Raw genomic sequence first — 18161 nt, 5'->3', positions numbered from 1 at the left:
AATAAGTACAACAGAAGCGAATTTTAATCGAAATTTTAACAAAAGTCAAAATATGTGGGTAAATCCTCATATATACCTCATCATGATAGATCGAATATGGCACAAAATTGCCTTAGAAGCAGTTGTGAATGCATTAGCTTAAAAACAACACCAAAAGTCTTTCTTGAATGTAAATCTATTTAATATTTAGACATTAAATCATAACAAGTAATACAATCTTTTATAATTATAATTTGTTAAGTTGCAATATAAACACCGAAAAGAGTGTGATAAAAAATTAAATTTTTTTTAACTAAGACAAATTATTTTTTTTCATATATAAATGTTTATTAAATAAAAAATCTATAGTTTTAAATAGTTTTATTATAGTCATAATCTAACGAATTCTCTGTTGAATTTCTTTCGCTACTTGTAAATCTTTTTTCATATAAACTCCTGCTTATATTTGATCTTTTATCAATTATATTTTGTTTAGTGATCTTTTCTAATTTCTCTTTAATTTCATTTATAGCCTCGCATTGGTTAAAATTTAATTTCATAAACTCTTTAATTTTTTTTTCTCTGTAACTATCTTTTCTATCCTCTTCAATTTCATTGATGCCATTCTCAATTTCCTGAAAAAATTTGAATATCGCGTTGTAGTACTTTGCGGACCTATCATTATATTGATTTATATCTTTTAATCCATCATACACTTCTCTGCATATTTTTAATAAATAAGGTATATTTTTTCTAATTGTATTTTTCCTTTTTATAGGTGATCTTATTGATAATACATCTATCAAAATAATATTTCTAATTTCATTAAAAGGTTTCAATATTGTATTCTCTATTTTAGTATTATTTCGGATGTATATATCTCCTTCTAAAAACAAACAAGTTTTTATCATCAATCCGGTAAATGAAAAAGCATCATTACCACGTAAATATTTAACGATTTTTTTTGTTAATTTATTTTTTTCTGCTCGATTCCCGATTAAATTTTTATTAATGGCTCCTGTATTGTTTATTAATTTTTCATTAAAGATTGCACAAATATGCTTAAATAATATATTTAGAGCCGAATTTTCATTTTTTATAATTTTGTTTATAAAAATTTTAACAAAATTATTAATTTCTAAAAATTTATAAAATAAGTTAATACATTCGAAGCAGTCCTTTTTGTTTTCGTATAAGAAGTGTAAGATTTCACCAAACCTAACAAAACAGTCTCTACTTATAGCGATGTTTTTTTTAGAATTTTGATTATCTTTATATGAATAAAAATAGGTAACTTTTTCTTGTCTGATGTTTATTTTGTTATTTTTTATATTGATTTCAAACTCTGGTTTCTCATTTTTGATCTTGTTAATTCCAACGATCTTCGTTTCAATTGTCGCATAGTGGTTACTTTTATTAGTTTCAAGTACTGTCATCAATTTAGGTATATAATCAAATAGTTCTATTTTCTTTTCATCATCGTAATAATATTTATCAAGGGTTTTGGAACAATAAATGATAAATTCTTTTTTTGTACTTCAAAAAAATAACTTATATCATTCTGAAAAATCTCAATCGTAAAATTTAGTGAATCCTTTTTTATTTTGTAACTGACCATTGAAATTTCAAATCTACCCGTTTTATTATTTTTGCTTCTAATATTATTCCTATCGATAATGGTTCTTTTCATTATACAATCATCTTCAAGTATGAAATCGTAATAAATTTCAGTTTTTATTTTTTTTTCAGAATTAATTTTTTTTATATAGTGTATGATATCATTCATAATACTAAAGTTCTCTATATCATTTTGTTTATAAATTAGCAGAATGCAATAATTATTAATATTGATATCAATTTCAAACATTTTTTTCTCGATATCACTTGCAATGGTTTCTAGATTCCTGTAACCGTCTTTGGTCTCATCATTTTCATTACTTAACGGAATCTCAAAATAACCCGTTATTTCTCCTATTATTGCAGAAAAAATACAATACGCCCCATTATATGATAATGTCACTTTGCAATATGCATCATTATGGTTAAATATTTTATAATCTGAATAATCTATTTTATTTAGAATAACATCTTTTGTTAAAAATTGTGAATTTGACGCGCAACTCAATTTTATTAACATTATCAAAATTTTAAAAAAAATCATATGGGGGAAATTTCATTAGTTAAATAATTATTGTCAACTTAAGCTCTTCTAAAAAAAGAAACTAGTTGATAAAATTTTTAACCCTTGTAAATATAGACTATAATTTTTAAATAAAATTAAGATTTTAAGTAAAATTTTTACTTTAAGAAAATTTGCAATTAATTCATTTCCAACAGAATAAAAATGTGCTTTCATCTTTTGAATTAAATTTTTTTATTCCTAAGTTAGACTTTTAATTTATATTTTTTGATTTTCGAAAGCCCGCAATTTATAATAACTTTTATCTATATTTATAAGTTAATTATATAATAAAAGTTATAATAGCTTTATGTTTTATGTAATAATTACAAAATTAAATTATTACACTTATTTAGTTGTTTTTTCTAAGTAAAAAAATTCCATTTATAAAATAATAAAAATATGTATTAAGTTAATTTCATGGTATAATAAATAAATATGAGTTTAACATATTCTTCGCTACTTTGTAATATTTTTTTGGTTTTTTTAATACGTCTTTTGTTCATGTTTCTTCTGTTTAGAGGTGAAAATTAAAAAATAGTTTGAAAGTATGAATAATAATTATCAAGAATGAACAAATTCCCAAAACGGCTGATGAGATTTATAGATTCATTTTAAAAGTTTTTTCTAAATTTTAAAATAAAATTCGAAAGAGGTGAACATCAACACGTTGACTGCCATGTTACTTATATGGGCAAGTGAATTTTCCTAATCAGCCAGCGCCGCCCACTTTAAATTACACATTTGGTCGTTTTGATCTTCTAAAAATTTAATGTAACTACTTAGGTGATTATATGTTTATTTTATAACTAATAACAGCAATTGTTTGCTTTGCAGATGTCGTTAAGCAAAAAACCATAAAGGACAAAACAAAAAGAATAGATCGAATTTGTTACTAATGACATGCTTTTTTTGTTCGGAAAAAAAATTGGGCGACGTGCTCGAAGTAGAAATTTTAAAAATGACCCCAACAGTAAAAATGTCAAACAATTTGATAATTATAAGTGTGTATACATCATGTTACGGCAGATTATATTTATTACGGGGGCTGAATCATTAGAGTGCCATGTTCTTTTTCATTTTTTTCTTTGCAAGTAAAAGGTGGTAAGAACAAAACATAGGGGACTCGGGATCGTAAAACTTATCCAACTGATACTTGTGCTTCTTAGGCACTAAAACTTTCTTATTTATAACTTCTCCGAGCAACAAGATCGCCATATCCATTGGACTTTAGCATCAGGAAGACATTTTCCTATTTAACCTCAAAGCACATCCAGAGTGACCTCATAGCGGATGTACTTAATAAGCATTGTTTTAATAACTTGAGAAAGACATCATCTGAAATTAAATATTCCATTATCATCTGTGTCCCACACAAGGCTCCTTACATGCTCGGCATTTTATTAGACTGCGTTGACAGGGTCTTTCTCGAGTTTTAGTCACCGTGTTACAGAATCCTGTAGGACAGGAGCTACGTGGCCCTTTATTTCTCTACTTCTTCTAGTCTTTTAGTAGCTGAAGTATCATGCCACAGAGTATTTTTTCACTGTAACATCAATATGTTAAAATTTTATGCATCGAAAAGTCATCACAAGGACTTTATTGTTTGTGCTTATAAATGAAGTCCTACGCTAGATGCCAATACCACTACGGATAGACATACACAAGTTTCATAATCAACTCAATTATTGTCTAGTCATTTTTATCATCTGAATTGTTCTAAATGCATCATAGATGGTAAATTTATTTTTATAGCCTTAGTGCTTGAATTCAGTCATGCTCACTGATAGCTTTACCTTCGACCACTGGGCCAAGCCTCCTTATGAATTTCTATAGGGCCATATCATTTAAATAAAAAAATTTATTAAGCAAAGTGCTTTTTGCTCTTGCTTTTTCTAGGCAGTCTATCATATTTCTAGAAACCTCAGGACACACATGACTAAAATATAACTTCTAACATTCTTAAGACTTGTTTCAATTATGAAATCTGTAAATTAAAAGATCAACCTTTGTCTTGAATATCAAAAAATTATTCGATGGGATTTAACTGTGAAGAATAAGGTGGCAAAAATTATTGATTGATATTATTATAATTTAATTTTTGTAAAAATTTTCGTGAACAATGTAAGTAACATCGTCCATGATAACCCCATGTAGGATTATTCCAGAAGAGCATAGACAACCTATTCGTTATAAAGCTCATAAACTCACGGAGTTTTACGTCCACTTTTATGCACAAACAAAACAATCCATTTATTATAATTGTTGCATATGTGAAGCAAATATTTTGGCCACAATTTACTCTCATTCTTAGAGGCTATAGTTGTTTTTCTAAGTATCAACAACTTTGTGCAGTGTGAGGACATCCACAATTTTGAAATGAAAACCAGGTTTTTAAATTTACCTACTAATTTTGGAGGCGTATATACTCCTTTTGTCTATTTTGCCTGTTGAATTACGTTTAACTGGAATAAAATAGAGTCTTTTTTTGTGTTTTTTTGATATTAAAGATATAGTTAAATTTGCATTATTCGTGTATTTAACTCGTTATAAATTTCTTCAAAGTCAAACCATTTTTACAATCTCGATTATTATTAATAACACGATCTGCCTTGAAAGTATTTTGCAATGGCCTAATTGTTGAGTAGACCTAGCAGATTGATTGTGCTGTTTTCTTCGATGGATGCAAAGTTTTTACGATGTAAATCAACTATATTCGCTTTTTCGACATTAGATCGTTTTTCATGTTTTGCTAACTTTAAAACGAAGTTACTCTTTAAGGCAGTAAGGGGGTTCATTCATTCTTACCATTGAAGGGTTAAAATTTAATTTTTAGGCACTTTAAAAATATGAGCCACATATATTCTCGTAAAACAGAATTCTATAATATTGACAAAATCGATTTTAAGAATTTATTTAGATCTTTCCCAGAAAAATCCCCATAACATAAATTAACTTAAAAAAATACAAGTAAAAAAATGTTAAAGATTTAACTAAAAAATTTTGTAATCTCTTATCAAATTCGTAAATATTATAAATCAATTTTTATTTTCTAAGCAATGCTAATAGAATCCCAAAAAGAAGCGCTTTACAACAAAATTAACATAAGGACAAACCATGGAAAGTTGTTTAAAGCTAGGGACAATGATTTAGTAAGCATTAGGGACTCTTCTACCTGGCTGGTTAAAGGAAACAATCAGGCTAGATCCGAAGCAATTTACTGCTTCCTACAGGATAGAAATATCTTCTGTGGACAAGAGGGACAATGTCCCCATTGTGGATCTCATAGGAAGACCGTGGATCATTTAGCTACCAAGTGTGATCGAATGTTGGGTTTTGATTATATGAAAAGACACAACGAGGTAGTTAGATGCATTCATCTCTTACTATGTATTAAATATGGGTTTAAGAAGACAAAGAAAATACGTGGACACTCAGTACAAGAGATCATGGAAAATGATCGTGCAGAAATAAGAGTAGATACGAGAATATCCACTAATATAAAGGTAACCCATAATAAGCCTGATATTCTTGTGTTTGACAAGAAGAAGAAAGAAATTTTAATAGTTGAAGTTGGTATAACCAACCAGGATCGACTTACTATAGTTGAGAATGAAAAACTAAGAAAATATGACCTTCTTGCAAATGAACTGGGACTAATACATAAATCCCGGACAAGAATAGTTCCTTATGTAATGACATGGGATGGAGTGGTGACCAAATATCACAGAAAGTACATCAGGGAGCTAGAAATCCAACCCTACCTGGAAGCATATATCCAGTCTATTGTGATGAAGAAGACTCTAGAGTCCATCTCTTTGGAACGACGACGAGGATACGACCAGGAGGATGCAGGAGAAGAAGAAGTGGCTAGAGCTGTAAGCGCACTAGCGAATATGGCGACTGTTAAAGAAATGGTGTCGGCAAAGGGGAATGAAGCTGCTAAAGTGAAGTTGGAAAACATTAATAATTCCACAGAAACCAAAGTCTGTGAAGAGCTGAATCCCATGAGCGATACCGGGGAAAGCTGTGCTATGAATATCTAAACATAATTGAAAATTAACTCAATAAATCTTTTATATTTTCTAAACAAAATACGGTTAATATTATTATCACTACCTTATCAAAACTAATTACAATGAAAGATCACGCCCAACGATTTTAATAGAGCTAAACCCATCAAAACTATATTTATGTCTTTATAAAAGGTTTATTATAAAAAACGTATTTTATCATCTTAAAATTTTTTTTTTTTAAATAAAGTGCAAACAAAAAAAATTAGAAGAGGTACAAATAAAGCATTCATTGTTTAATCTCGGTCTTCATGGGGAAAGATTACGACAATTGCAAAATAAAAATTTATTAAAGAGTACTTTCAATGAAAATATCTTAATTTCTTTATCAGGAATGTCTTATTATAATCAACAATTATAAACATAAAGTTCTTGTAGTGAATTCATGTTGGGCTGAATGTATCAGTACTTTTCTAAAAAATTAGATAATAAAACTAGACAAATAATTACGTAGGTTACAATATATTAACAATTTTTATCCAGATTTTTTATTTAATTAGAAAATTTATCTTCATATTTATTAAGTCCTGTGCCGTATTGCATGGCTTTCTTTGATACAAAACACACCGATTCCAATCCATGGAGTTTTAACAGTTCTCTGATCATAATTTTATTTTGTTTACCATCATATAAAAAATTTTCATCCAACAAAAAAGATTCGTTTATTATTTCAGTATCTAATATAGGAAGTCTCAGTTCAATATTATTATTAGATATAATTCTATCATCTCTTAATAAGTTATGATAGGACAAGGTTAAAGTATCAAATAACATTCTATGTCTAAAGCCTTCTTTTTTATATTTATTATATCCACAGAATAATTCATCTGCTCCACTTCCAAGATAACAAACTTTAGAATATTTCTTTGCCTCCAATGACGTAAAATGCAATATAATGCCTATGTTTAAATCCATTTTACTTGTTTTTGGATAAATTAATTTGTAAATCGACTGTTTAATTTTGAAAATATCTTCAATGTTTAAGTCTACTTTTATAAAATGCCAAATCCTATTAGGAAAAACTCTTTTTAGTTCATTAAATGCAGAAACTCCCGTTTTTCTATCGTGTGAGTTAGCAAATCCAGTATTAATTAAATAAATTTCTTGATCTTTTTTGCTAACTAAATGAAGATAAAGAGCAACTAATACACTGTCAACTCCACCACTGAAAAAAACTACGAGATTATTAGTAGTTAATCTCGTCTTAAAAGCACTTTTAAATTTAATGTCAAATTTTTTTATATCTGTTTCTTTTGTCATTTCATCAAAACCAAGAATAGTTTCGAAAACAAAAGACGGATCTAACAAATATTTTGCCACATAATCACATGTTTCGAGAAGATATTTGATCGAGACTAGTTTTTTCTTATAACTTGATAATGCCTTAGAATTTATATCATATGAATATAAAAAAGCAGAATTAAGTTCTATATCATAATTTACAGAGGACAATTGAAATTTGTCTTTACACAGACCAAGACTTTTCTTTCCGACGTCATCTTTAAAAAACAATAAAACATTTTTGAATACAATGGCTAGAGCCAATTCGTTTTGGTAAAAATTAATTTTAGAATAGATTTTTTGTAATGTTTCAGATGGATCCTTTATTTCAGCTAAATCGTTGTCATAGCTCTTTATTCCCAAATCTTTTATAACTTCACTGATAATATTTTTTAAAAAAATCGTGTCACTTTCCAGATTGTTATAAATTTCGCCGTTATACAAAAAAATGAAATCATTTGTTTTTACGGGTTGTTCAACGTAAGATCTTATGGCCAACACTGAAGAATATAAATATAAATTTGAATATTTAATAGATTTTTGTATATCTCCTCCTCTATTAAACACCATTTGAATAGTGTCTTCATCACAACATTCTGTTATTAATATTCCACACATTACTTGGCCCTTTCATGAGCTCGTTTATAAGAAATCAAAATTTAAAAAAACGGAAAACGGGAATTCCGATATTTGACACTTTTATAAATACTCTCGATAACGGCATTTTTATTTTAATAAAAGAAGATGAATACTCTTATATGCATAACTTCTTATTAAACATCTTTATGTCGGAAGGTGTACATGAAAATGAAAAAAATCTATTAACCGTTAATAAAGATGGCTTACCGGAAATTTATGATAGAATTGACAATTTGGAATGCACAGAACAATTAAGTAAAATGTACATTGCTTGGAGATACAAGGATTTACGTCGAAAGAATGAAGAATGCGAATATTCATTGACAAATTATCTAGAAGCCAAGCACGAACGTCTGTTAAAAAAAGATACTACACTTTCAAATATAATTTCAAAATTAAAAAATACGAAAAATTTTAGAATATCGTTATATTCACTTTTTTCGCCATCCTATGATTGCGAAAATATTGAAAAAAATCTTTATGAAATCAGAAAATTTATTAGAGAAAATAATCATATTTGTATGGTATCGATTCCCACATTTTTTTATCCCAATATTAATTTTAATCAATTTTTTGATGTCGTTTTATCTTTAGATTCAAATATTTTTACTGGTTATTTACCAAATTATAAAGCCATTCTTCATTTTGAAAAAATATCATTGGTTAATAAAATTCGCGAAAATCAAATTGACACATTTAAATATGGAATTAAATTTTCAAAAAATAGAATTATTATAGAAAAAATTGATATACCTCCTGAAGATATAGCAGAATCTAATGGGTGTATGAATTTTTAATAAAAACTTTTTTATTACCAACTGTACGTAAGCAAATAAATTCTTTTTTAAAAACGCAAAATCTAACTTTAGTTTAAAAAAATAATTTTTTTACCGTTAAAGATAAATCCGTTTTTAATAAATTTTATTTTTTTACCGTTAAAATGATTTATCTATTTGAAAATGCAACTGGTTTCACACTATTTAAAAAGCAGGACTCAAAAGTTAAGAAAATTAATTCATACGACTTTAAAAATAATGATGAACTGCTTGAAACATATACTTTACTAAATAAAAATAAATTACCAAAAAATTTGGAAATTTTTATAAGTTCTGAATTTGCAAAGTTGGATGAAGTTTTATGTGTCCGAGACAACAAATTACAATCACTTTTAAGTGAGAAATGCGGAATTTCTGTACAATTTGATAAAGAAGGAGATTTTAAACAAATTAAAAACGAACTTGATAAATTTGTTGACGATGAAAATAAAATTAAAACACTTTTCTTATCACACAAATTAGCATTGGATAAAATATCTTACAATACTGATAAGCTTGATGCAATGATAATCCAATCTATAAATCTTTTAATAGATATTGATAAAGATATAAATCTTCATTGTATGAGACTAAGGGAATGGTATGGATCTCATTTTCCCGAATTATCATTAATAATAGATGATAATTATCAATATCTCAAGGTAGTTTCGGAAATTAAAAACAGAAACACTTGTACACTTGAAAAATTAAAAAATGTAACAGGTGAACAGGCCGAAAAAATTTTTAAATTAGCAAAAAATTCAATGGGTACAGATTTATCAGATGAAGATTTAATTAACATTATAAATGATTGCGCAAGTGTAATAAAAAATTTTGAATATCGTACAAATTTATCAAATTACATTAAAGAGAAAATGGTAGTAGTTGCTCCAAATTTAACTAATCTAATAGGAGAATTTATGGGCGCAAGATTGTTAAGTAAAGCTGGATCTTTGGATACTTTAGCTAAATATCCTTCTTCCACTGTGCAACTCTTAGGAGCTGAAAAGAGTTTATTTCAATCTTTAAGAAATAAATCAAACACACCTAAATATGGCTTAATTTTTGAATCTTCTATACTTGGTCAAGTAGCACCAGAATACAAAGGAAAAGTTGCTCGTTCACTCGCTGCTAAAATTTCATTATGTGCCAAATTAGATGCCTCGCCGAATAACCAATCAGGATCATTTGGTCTCGATTCAAAGAACAAATTAATGAACAGAATTAAAAATTTAGAAAATAGAAGTAAACCAAAAAAATCTGTCACTGTGAAGTCAAAGTTCTTGATTAAAAATTCTGAAAAATATGACGATAAAAATGATGTTAAGCGCAGTAAAAAAAATTAAAAATATTTACAAAATCCTTTTTATAAAAACGTGTTGATCTACTCAATACCTAACTATTTTGAACTGTAATATTATTTTATTTCCCATTCAAATGAATTTTCGTGAGGTTATTTTTCTTTAATATTTTCTTTTATTTTATACACGAAAATGCATGGAGTCTACCAAACTTCAGTATCATTCGCTATATCTTCAGAGGAGGGAAACTGATGCATAAGTAGACAATTTAAATAAATCCTCGTTAGTTATAACAAGACTCTGGCGCCGGGAGAAGCATCATAGAATGTTATCCGAGGAATGGCCAACTCCCGGGTAATGCCTCAGAAACCAACTTCATCCTAACCTATATAGACCAATTTGATAATCCCTATAAGTATAACATCAAAGATTCAATACTAATCTTTCGTATTTCCTCGATTAAAATGCTTTTTTATATTCTGTGTGTCGCATTTAAATATAAACTAAAAGAAAAAAAATTACTGACGTATTCAAATCCTTGAACTCATACACTATTTTTATGCAGATTTTATTTCTGATTCAGTTCACATAAAATGAAACCAGGAAAATCATGTTTTATAAGATAATGTGCTCCATGTTGGCATTTATCCTTACAAGAATAAACAATTAATGGAAGTTTCTGACAACTTAAAATCACTGCTTTCGGATTATTAAGTTTTTAACAGAAAGATAAAAAATTTTATTTTTTATATAACATTCGAGCATGGCGATATTTCTTGGAGTAGCTCTTGCAACAAATACTTCTATTATTGATATGTCGGTCCATCTTCGCAAGTCCGCTTGAATCATGTGTAGAAATATACATTTTTTTCAATTTGTCCAATGATGCAAACCTTACTGAAGGAGTTCTATAAATAAAAAGTTAAAAATGTGTTTGAAATCGGTATGTAATATGCACATCCTGATATACTATTCATAATACCAACATCGACGTTCTCTTACCAAAATTAATATAATCGCCTGTTCTTCTTTAGCAAAAAAAATCTAGGCATCTTAAAATCTTTAATAACACACACGACCAAATCAGCCCTACCACAAATAAATTTTGATATACATAAAAAAATTTTCAATTATATTGAAAATGTTTTACGAGTAGCTAATATCCTATTGTCAAATAAGTCATCAACAATAAACTTCTCTTGTTTAAAATTATTTACATTAATTTTAATTTTTTACTTTTAACTTGTAAATGTCTAGCCATTCTTTAAAAGTTTATCTGAAACATAAAAATCATCTAGAGGTATTTCATAGTTTTGTTTTAAAGGTTGCACTCCTATTTCACTTATTGGACTAACGTGTACTTTCGCCCTTTCCTCCAAGAATACTATAATTGCATATTTACGTACATAAAATCATCATTATAATTTTTTTTCAGTTTTTACATTTAAAGCTTTTTTTATTTCTCAATGTTTTTTTCCGTCAACTTCCAGATTTTGTAATTTAGACTTTCGAATTCTAAAACGAGATTCTTGCTAAAAGATTAAGATTTTAACCGTCAATGTTAATTTAATTAATTTTAAATAAAAGTGATGTTTTTAAAGTAAATATAAAGCCAACCCTCCCCCGATTTTTGAGAAATATCTTCAATAAAACAGCCATCTCCCTGGAAATAATACTCATTATCATTCGAAGTTTTTTAAGGATATGTAAAATCCTACAAATTTTCGGCCCCTTGTCCCAATTAACCTGTCATAGTTTTTATGTCGCAAGATTTCTGTTTTGGATGTCAACCGTTTACCTATTTGCTTGGCTAATATTTTTTTAGTATTATAATAACCTAGCAGGTAATTCATTACATATTGCAAACCACTCAAATGTTTATTTAATAATATAAATATATTGCGGCCGATCCAGATAGTATTTAGAGGATTTTGCTCAGATAATATGTATAAAGTAACATAGAAAAGGTTTAAATCTATGTGGATGTCCAGAATTGCCGCTTTTATCTTTTTGTACCATTTCCACTACAAAATTTCTTACATTCCTGATGTTTTTTTTTCATATATAAACAAAATATCATTTTATTAATAGATTATCATGTTGCAAAAAAAAAATGTTTTATAATTTGTTTTAATGTTATCTGTATGTGAATTTATTTTGATTTTATTCTGAATTATTTTGTTAATGTATAATATTGATTTATTGTTTAATATAAGATCATGTAAAATTTTTGATGTTGCATATTTTAAATAGTCAATAATTTTTTCCAAAAGTAATTATGTGCATAAATAATGCATTAATTGTAAATTAAAACAATTAAACAAATTTAGAAATTGCTTTTGATTTTAGCATGTTAATAAATACGATATCAAATTTAAAACTACATTATTTAATAGTAACGAAAATCTGCAAAAAATTGCCCAGTGCTTATAATTACTAAGACAAAATCATATTGCACATATACATTTTCTCATAAAAACTTATAAAATTTAGATTAATGATTACTTAAGTGAAAGAAAAAATTTAAACAGTGTTAAAATACTTTTTATTTTAACAACTACGATTAAAGCGTTCTATACAAAAACATAAAAAATTCTTTTACTTTTTTTTCATTCGAATATTATATTGTATTGCATTTATCTAATTCTTTTCGAATAGTATTTTTAAATATGATTAACAATTTTTTTAGCATAAAATTGCCTATATGTAGTAAAGCAGAATTATTGAACATAGATTTAATTATTTTTTACGACGTGCATATTAGATCTTTTTTAGCAATCAATGTTGTTTTATGCATGTATATTGTATTTTCTAATTATATAAACATATTTTACAATGTTTTGCTTATACCCATTATATTGACAAGCCATATTCAAGTTCTCCATTTTTGATAAACTCAAATAATTCTTTTACAATTGAATGAAGCAATTTTGAGAAAGTTGAGTTACATGACTCAATATATAAATTTTTGTAATTAAAATTTTTATCAGCGACAGATGATCATATCTAAAAAAAACATAACAAAAATACAAAAAAAAGACCACAAACTCTCAAAACATTTAATAATCAGAAAGTATGAGCAATATGCATTAATTCTTTTTTTCGTCGCAACAAGTGAAATAAAATTTTTTATGCCGACAAAAAAAGGGTAATAAATATTTAAAATTAAACTAATTTTTTCAATATTAAATTTCGTTATGACGATGATTTATAGCTATATATTTGCCTATATTAAATTTCTCTTTTCGTCGGTTTGTGCTTTTCTAGCTATGTAATCTATTTGTGAATATTTTTACTTACTTAATTTTAATTTGTGAATTATTACTAAAAATTCTGCATTCAAATGTTTATTTAAAATGACTAGAATCATCAACGCAAGTAAATAAAAATATGTACTGATTATAAATCTTTTAAGACTATAAATCAAATTTTGCTAAAATATTGTCAACAGTGCAAATTCTCATTATATAATAGCAGACAATACTAATTAATAACAATAAAGATGGATTCAAATAACATTTACATTCTCAGCATCAATTTTTTCTTGTTACGAATAATGCCTTAAACAATAATCGTCTTGATGTTTCATCAAAATAATCTTATATTTTACATGTCATTTTCTTATTTTTTACAAAGGCAATATAATAGGACTATTTAAATATACGATTATTTATAAAATTGAAATATTATAAGTATTTTTACAAAAAAAACAAACGTCAAATTTTTTCAATTTTTGGAGGGAAATTAATATGAAATATTATAGTCAATAATTAGAGTTTATACATGATTTTGTAATTTGCAATTTTTTTCGGTACTATAAATATTTTATATTAGATTACCCCATGTTGAAGTTTATCACTGGTAGTGTGTTATCTGGGAAAACTATGCTTTTGTTAGAGATAATATCCTTAGTAGACCCAGATGCCCGTTGGATATTGCAAAGAGATTTTCCAAATCACAATGGAGAATTTAAAATCCAATCGAGAGCTCGTTTTACTGAAGAAGTAAATCCAGATGAGATAGTAACTGAAGATATGAATTTGTTTGAGAAATTTAAAAAACTCGAACATAAAAACAAGATAAAAGCAGTATTTTGTGATGAAATTCAGTTTTTTACAAGAAAACATATTGACCAACTGACTAAAATAAACCAAGAGTATGGAGTGAAGATATATGTTTGCGGAATTTCAGAAACTCATGATAACAATACATGGGATACAATAAAATATCTTAATGATAAGCTACACTCTACAATAAGAATTCAATCGAAGTGCCATTATTGTAGTAAACCTGCCGAAACCAATATTAGAGCCGATTTAAATCAAAAAACACAACTAATAGACACGGTAAATGATGGCGAATCAGAAAAGTATTATGGAAGTTGTCTTGAATGCCATGATACGCTCTATAAAAAATAATAAATAAATTTATTATTCATATCAATAAAAAATCTGTTAAAACTCTTTTTTTACTACAATAAGCATTCTTAACGTGTTACGAAATAGATGACAATACATGCCAAATTAAATCGCAAATACATGAATAACTATAGTATAATAAACATCTGAATTTTTTTAGCTAAATAAAAAATACATGAAATAAAAAAACGTGTACCGAAACAATTACGTAATTTCTACAGTTTTATGTTTAAAATAGTGCAAATTATAGATTGACAATAAAAATTATTCTTTAATTATAATATATAAGCAATGAAAAAAAACTTAAGAAATTATAAAATATCAAATTATAAAAAATTTGAGACCTCAGAAAATTAAACGTAAGAAGTATTTCAATATTTTTTCTTAAAAAAACGGAATTGAAAATTTTTACTTAATTTGATTAAAAATTAATGTAACACGATGCGTCTAAATTAGATTATTTCTCAATATTCTAACTAAATCATCATTCTTTATTTTAAATATTTGAATATAAGAAAAAATATTTTTAACAAATTCAATGGATGTTTTCTTAGACTTTCATAGAGCTTCCTTAATTTACTATACAAAATTTTAATTTTATTTATGAAGTTCATTTATTTTTTAATTTGATATTTTTTACATTTCATTAATAAGCTCAACACGTCTTTTTAAACAAGGATGCGTAAAGTACATGAAATTAAATAATAAAGACGAATCAAAATTCGCCTTATTTTCCACTGTAAATTTTATAAGAGCGCTTATAAGATGTTTTCTATCAAAGTTTTTCACACTAAATAGGTCTGCCTCACTTTCATCAATAAATGAATAAATATTATTAATCATATTTATAAATGGACTAATCGAAATGCAAAGAATTACATACAAACATATAATATTCTTAATTTCTATATCTCTATCCTCGTCTGTATTAGATGTATTATCTTGCTTTAATAAACTTCTATTCTTATAAATCATAAAGAATTCGATTACATACATAAATATATCTAAAGCTTTGGAAATTAACATCCTGCTCAATAAACTTTTGTTTACTACATGACCTATTTCATGATACAACACGCTTGTAAATTCGTCATCTGTAAATATTTCCCATATATTACCAAATATAAATATAGATACATTATTCATAGCCTCGATAACTCCTACATTGTAAACATCAGATTCTATATTGAATGTAACAACTTCATAACCATTTTTTATCAAGTATCGCATTATTTCTTTCGGCAACTTATCATTTTCAATAATTTGTGATTTACTTTTTTTATGAGCTAAAAACTTGTATAAAGCAGCTGCGATAGTAGAAATAGCAGACCAAAAAAATATTTTAGTATATTTGTGTCTACTATATAATTTATATAGAATTTTATACATGAGATAAGGAGCTATTACATATAAAATGGGATTGAATGTATCAAGATCAATAGATATTAAATACAAATATACTGATAATAAAGCTCTATTAGATTTGATAAATCGTGATGTTCTTTCCCATCTATCATTATATGATGACTGTACACTTTCATTAAGATTTTGCAAATCTAATATAACTGAATCTTCAGATATATTTGGATCTTTAACGTGTTCATCTTTAGATTTTAAGTTTACAATAAACATAATCAAATAAAACGACAATAGTTTTAGCATTTTACAAATGACAAATTTAATGTATTGTAGCTTATTATATGATAAATCATAAGGTAGAAGATACTTAGGTATAGATGTGAAAAATATACGAACGAGTTCATATGAGACTATAGAAAAATGAATGGTCAGGCAAGAATATACAAAATATTTTAAAAGCTTATTCATTTGTTTATATTGTCTATTATTATTTATTAAATTTGTTTGTTTATAAACAAAATTATATCTGAAAAAAACATAAAATGTAGTTTATTTGTATAAAAATGTAATTTTACCAATATTTGATTATTATTGTTGAAATGCATACTTTGCTGGATATTATGTAAAGATCCTTTATTTTGTCCATATATGGTCAAAAGTTTCTACCACTCCGCAATAATATTTTGTTTATAAAATAATATTTTGATTTTTTGGTATTGACAGATTCGTATTGCTTTTATATTTTTTAAGATTAAGTAATTTTTTTGCTCCATTAGACTTTTATTCTTTTCTATAATCTAGTCTTTTCCAAATCTCTCTTATTTTTAGTTATTAATTTGTTTTTTATCACTTGATAATATTTCAATTTTCTTCTGTTTCTATTTCAGTTTTATTATAAATATTACTTTTCTCCGAATTAATAAATGGTTTATAAATCCATTCAAATTCTCCATCTTGTTCAAATGTTCCTTTCCGTATTTCGTATAGTCTAAGGTCACATCCCAAATCTAATTTCAATTCCACTCTTTTCCCTTTGTTTATAAGATAATGTCTAAATCCTATTTTATCATTAACATTACTCAAAGCCAATATTCTTCTACTAGTTGGATAACGCGGAAGCATTTTTGAAAATAAATCTTTTAAATTTTCATTTAGTTTATCGCACACCAAATGACAATATTCCCCCAAGTTTATAGTTCGGCATATAGTGTAATTACTTATACTAAATTTAAATGTATTTCCATATGGGAAATTAGATATAATTAATGACGAAGGTGTACCTTTGTTTTCATGAATCATTATTAAAGAAGTAAACCCAGATTTAAACATCATATCACTTATTTCTTCCTTGGTACTTTGACCCCTCATTTGAAAGATTCCATTGAAAATCAATGAAATGTGTTTTGTAAATTCGAGCAATTTGCTGCTTGGATTTTTACTTGTAGTGACTAAAATTTTAGGGTATGGAATTGTCTCTTCTTCGTCGTTTTCGTAAATAATTTCGTCAAGTAAATCTTTACCATCCTTTTTCAGATCATGACTAAGCCTTTCTGTATCATTGAGATGTGATTTCAGTCTTGATTTTTTATTTTCTATTTCTTTTTGTCTTGATTCATTTTCTTTCTTTAGTAAATATTCTTTTTTCTTTCTTAGTCTGTTAAGCATTTAGGGGTAAAAATTTTGTGAAACAGTAATGTTATGGGATTTAATTCAAACACACAAGTGTAAAGCAACTAAAAAACATTTAACTAGCAAAAATTTTATTTTTTTGATACCTCCCCGCAGAGTATAATATTTTTGAATATTATATTTCAAATTACAATTCATAATGGAATACTGTAAAAGATAATTTTAAGTGAAGGGGAATTTTGTTACCAAAATTATCTTTGAATCGTCGATCCACAACAAATATTTTAACATAGACTTCCGCTGTTCCTTTATTTTTTAATTAAATATCATAAATGATTTTCTACTATATATTGTACGGGCCTAAATTATTAGTATCCTCAATATTATGTTTTCAACTTCATAGATATTTTCAAAGTCGCAACAGGACTAAGGGGCGATACAAGGTAATACTATTCTTATTGTAGTTTCTTTCATTACACATTCCCCCA

At 26.5% G+C, this 18161-nt stretch overlaps 7 protein-coding genes across 7 annotated transcripts; 3 read left to right on the top strand and 4 right to left on the bottom strand.

Annotated features, from left to right (window-relative positions):
- Positions 1-350: 350 nt before the first annotated feature.
- On the bottom strand, positions 351-2140 carry VNE69_04179 (uncharacterized protein; the record flags this gene model as incomplete). Its single annotated transcript, XM_065473430.1, has 2 exons — positions 351-1441; positions 1531-2140. The coding sequence occupies 2 exons, from the start codon at positions 2138-2140 to the stop codon at positions 351-353; spliced, it is 1701 nt and encodes a 566-aa protein (XP_065329502.1).
- A 4583-nt stretch (positions 2141-6723) lies between these two features.
- On the bottom strand, positions 6724-8082 carry VNE69_04178 (asparagine synthase; the record flags this gene model as incomplete). The annotated part of the gene is made up of 1 exon (XM_065473429.1): positions 6724-8082. The coding sequence occupies one exon, from the start codon at positions 8080-8082 to the stop codon at positions 6724-6726; it is 1359 nt and encodes a 452-aa protein (XP_065329501.1).
- A 62-nt stretch (positions 8083-8144) lies between these two features.
- Positions 8145-8948, top strand: VNE69_04177 (elongator complex protein 4; the record flags this gene model as incomplete). The annotated part of the gene is made up of 1 exon (XM_065473428.1): positions 8145-8948. The coding sequence occupies one exon, from the start codon at positions 8145-8147 to the stop codon at positions 8946-8948; it is 804 nt and encodes a 267-aa protein (XP_065329500.1).
- A 143-nt stretch (positions 8949-9091) lies between these two features.
- Positions 9092-10312, top strand: VNE69_04176 (nucleolar protein 58 (NOP58); the record flags this gene model as incomplete). Its single annotated transcript, XM_065473427.1, has 1 exon — positions 9092-10312. One exon carries the CDS (start codon positions 9092-9094, stop codon positions 10310-10312), a length of 1221 nt encoding a protein of 406 aa, XP_065329499.1.
- Positions 10313-14109: 3797 nt separating this feature from the next.
- VNE69_04175 (thymidine kinase) lies at positions 14110-14685 on the top strand (the record flags this gene model as incomplete). Its single annotated transcript, XM_065473426.1, has 1 exon — positions 14110-14685. One exon carries the CDS (start codon positions 14110-14112, stop codon positions 14683-14685), a length of 576 nt encoding a protein of 191 aa, XP_065329498.1.
- A 636-nt stretch (positions 14686-15321) lies between these two features.
- On the bottom strand, positions 15322-16512 carry VNE69_04174 (CAAX prenyl protease domain-containing protein; the record flags this gene model as incomplete). The annotated part of the gene is made up of 1 exon (XM_065473425.1): positions 15322-16512. One exon carries the CDS (start codon positions 16510-16512, stop codon positions 15322-15324), a length of 1191 nt encoding a protein of 396 aa, XP_065329497.1.
- Positions 16513-16905: 393 nt separating this feature from the next.
- On the bottom strand, positions 16906-17709 carry VNE69_04173 (U3 small nucleolar ribonucleoprotein IMP4; the record flags this gene model as incomplete). Its single annotated transcript, XM_065473424.1, has 1 exon — positions 16906-17709. One exon carries the CDS (start codon positions 17707-17709, stop codon positions 16906-16908), a length of 804 nt encoding a protein of 267 aa, XP_065329496.1.
- Positions 17710-18161: the final 452 nt, after the last annotated feature.

This window comes from Vairimorpha necatrix, chromosome 4 (genome assembly GCF_036630325.1).
Source record: "Vairimorpha necatrix chromosome 4, complete sequence".
Classification (NCBI taxonomy): Eukaryota; Fungi; Microsporidia; family Nosematidae; genus Vairimorpha; species Vairimorpha necatrix.
The sequence above is the reverse complement of the archived record's forward strand: the minus strand, read 5'-3'. Positions and strand labels throughout refer to the sequence as shown.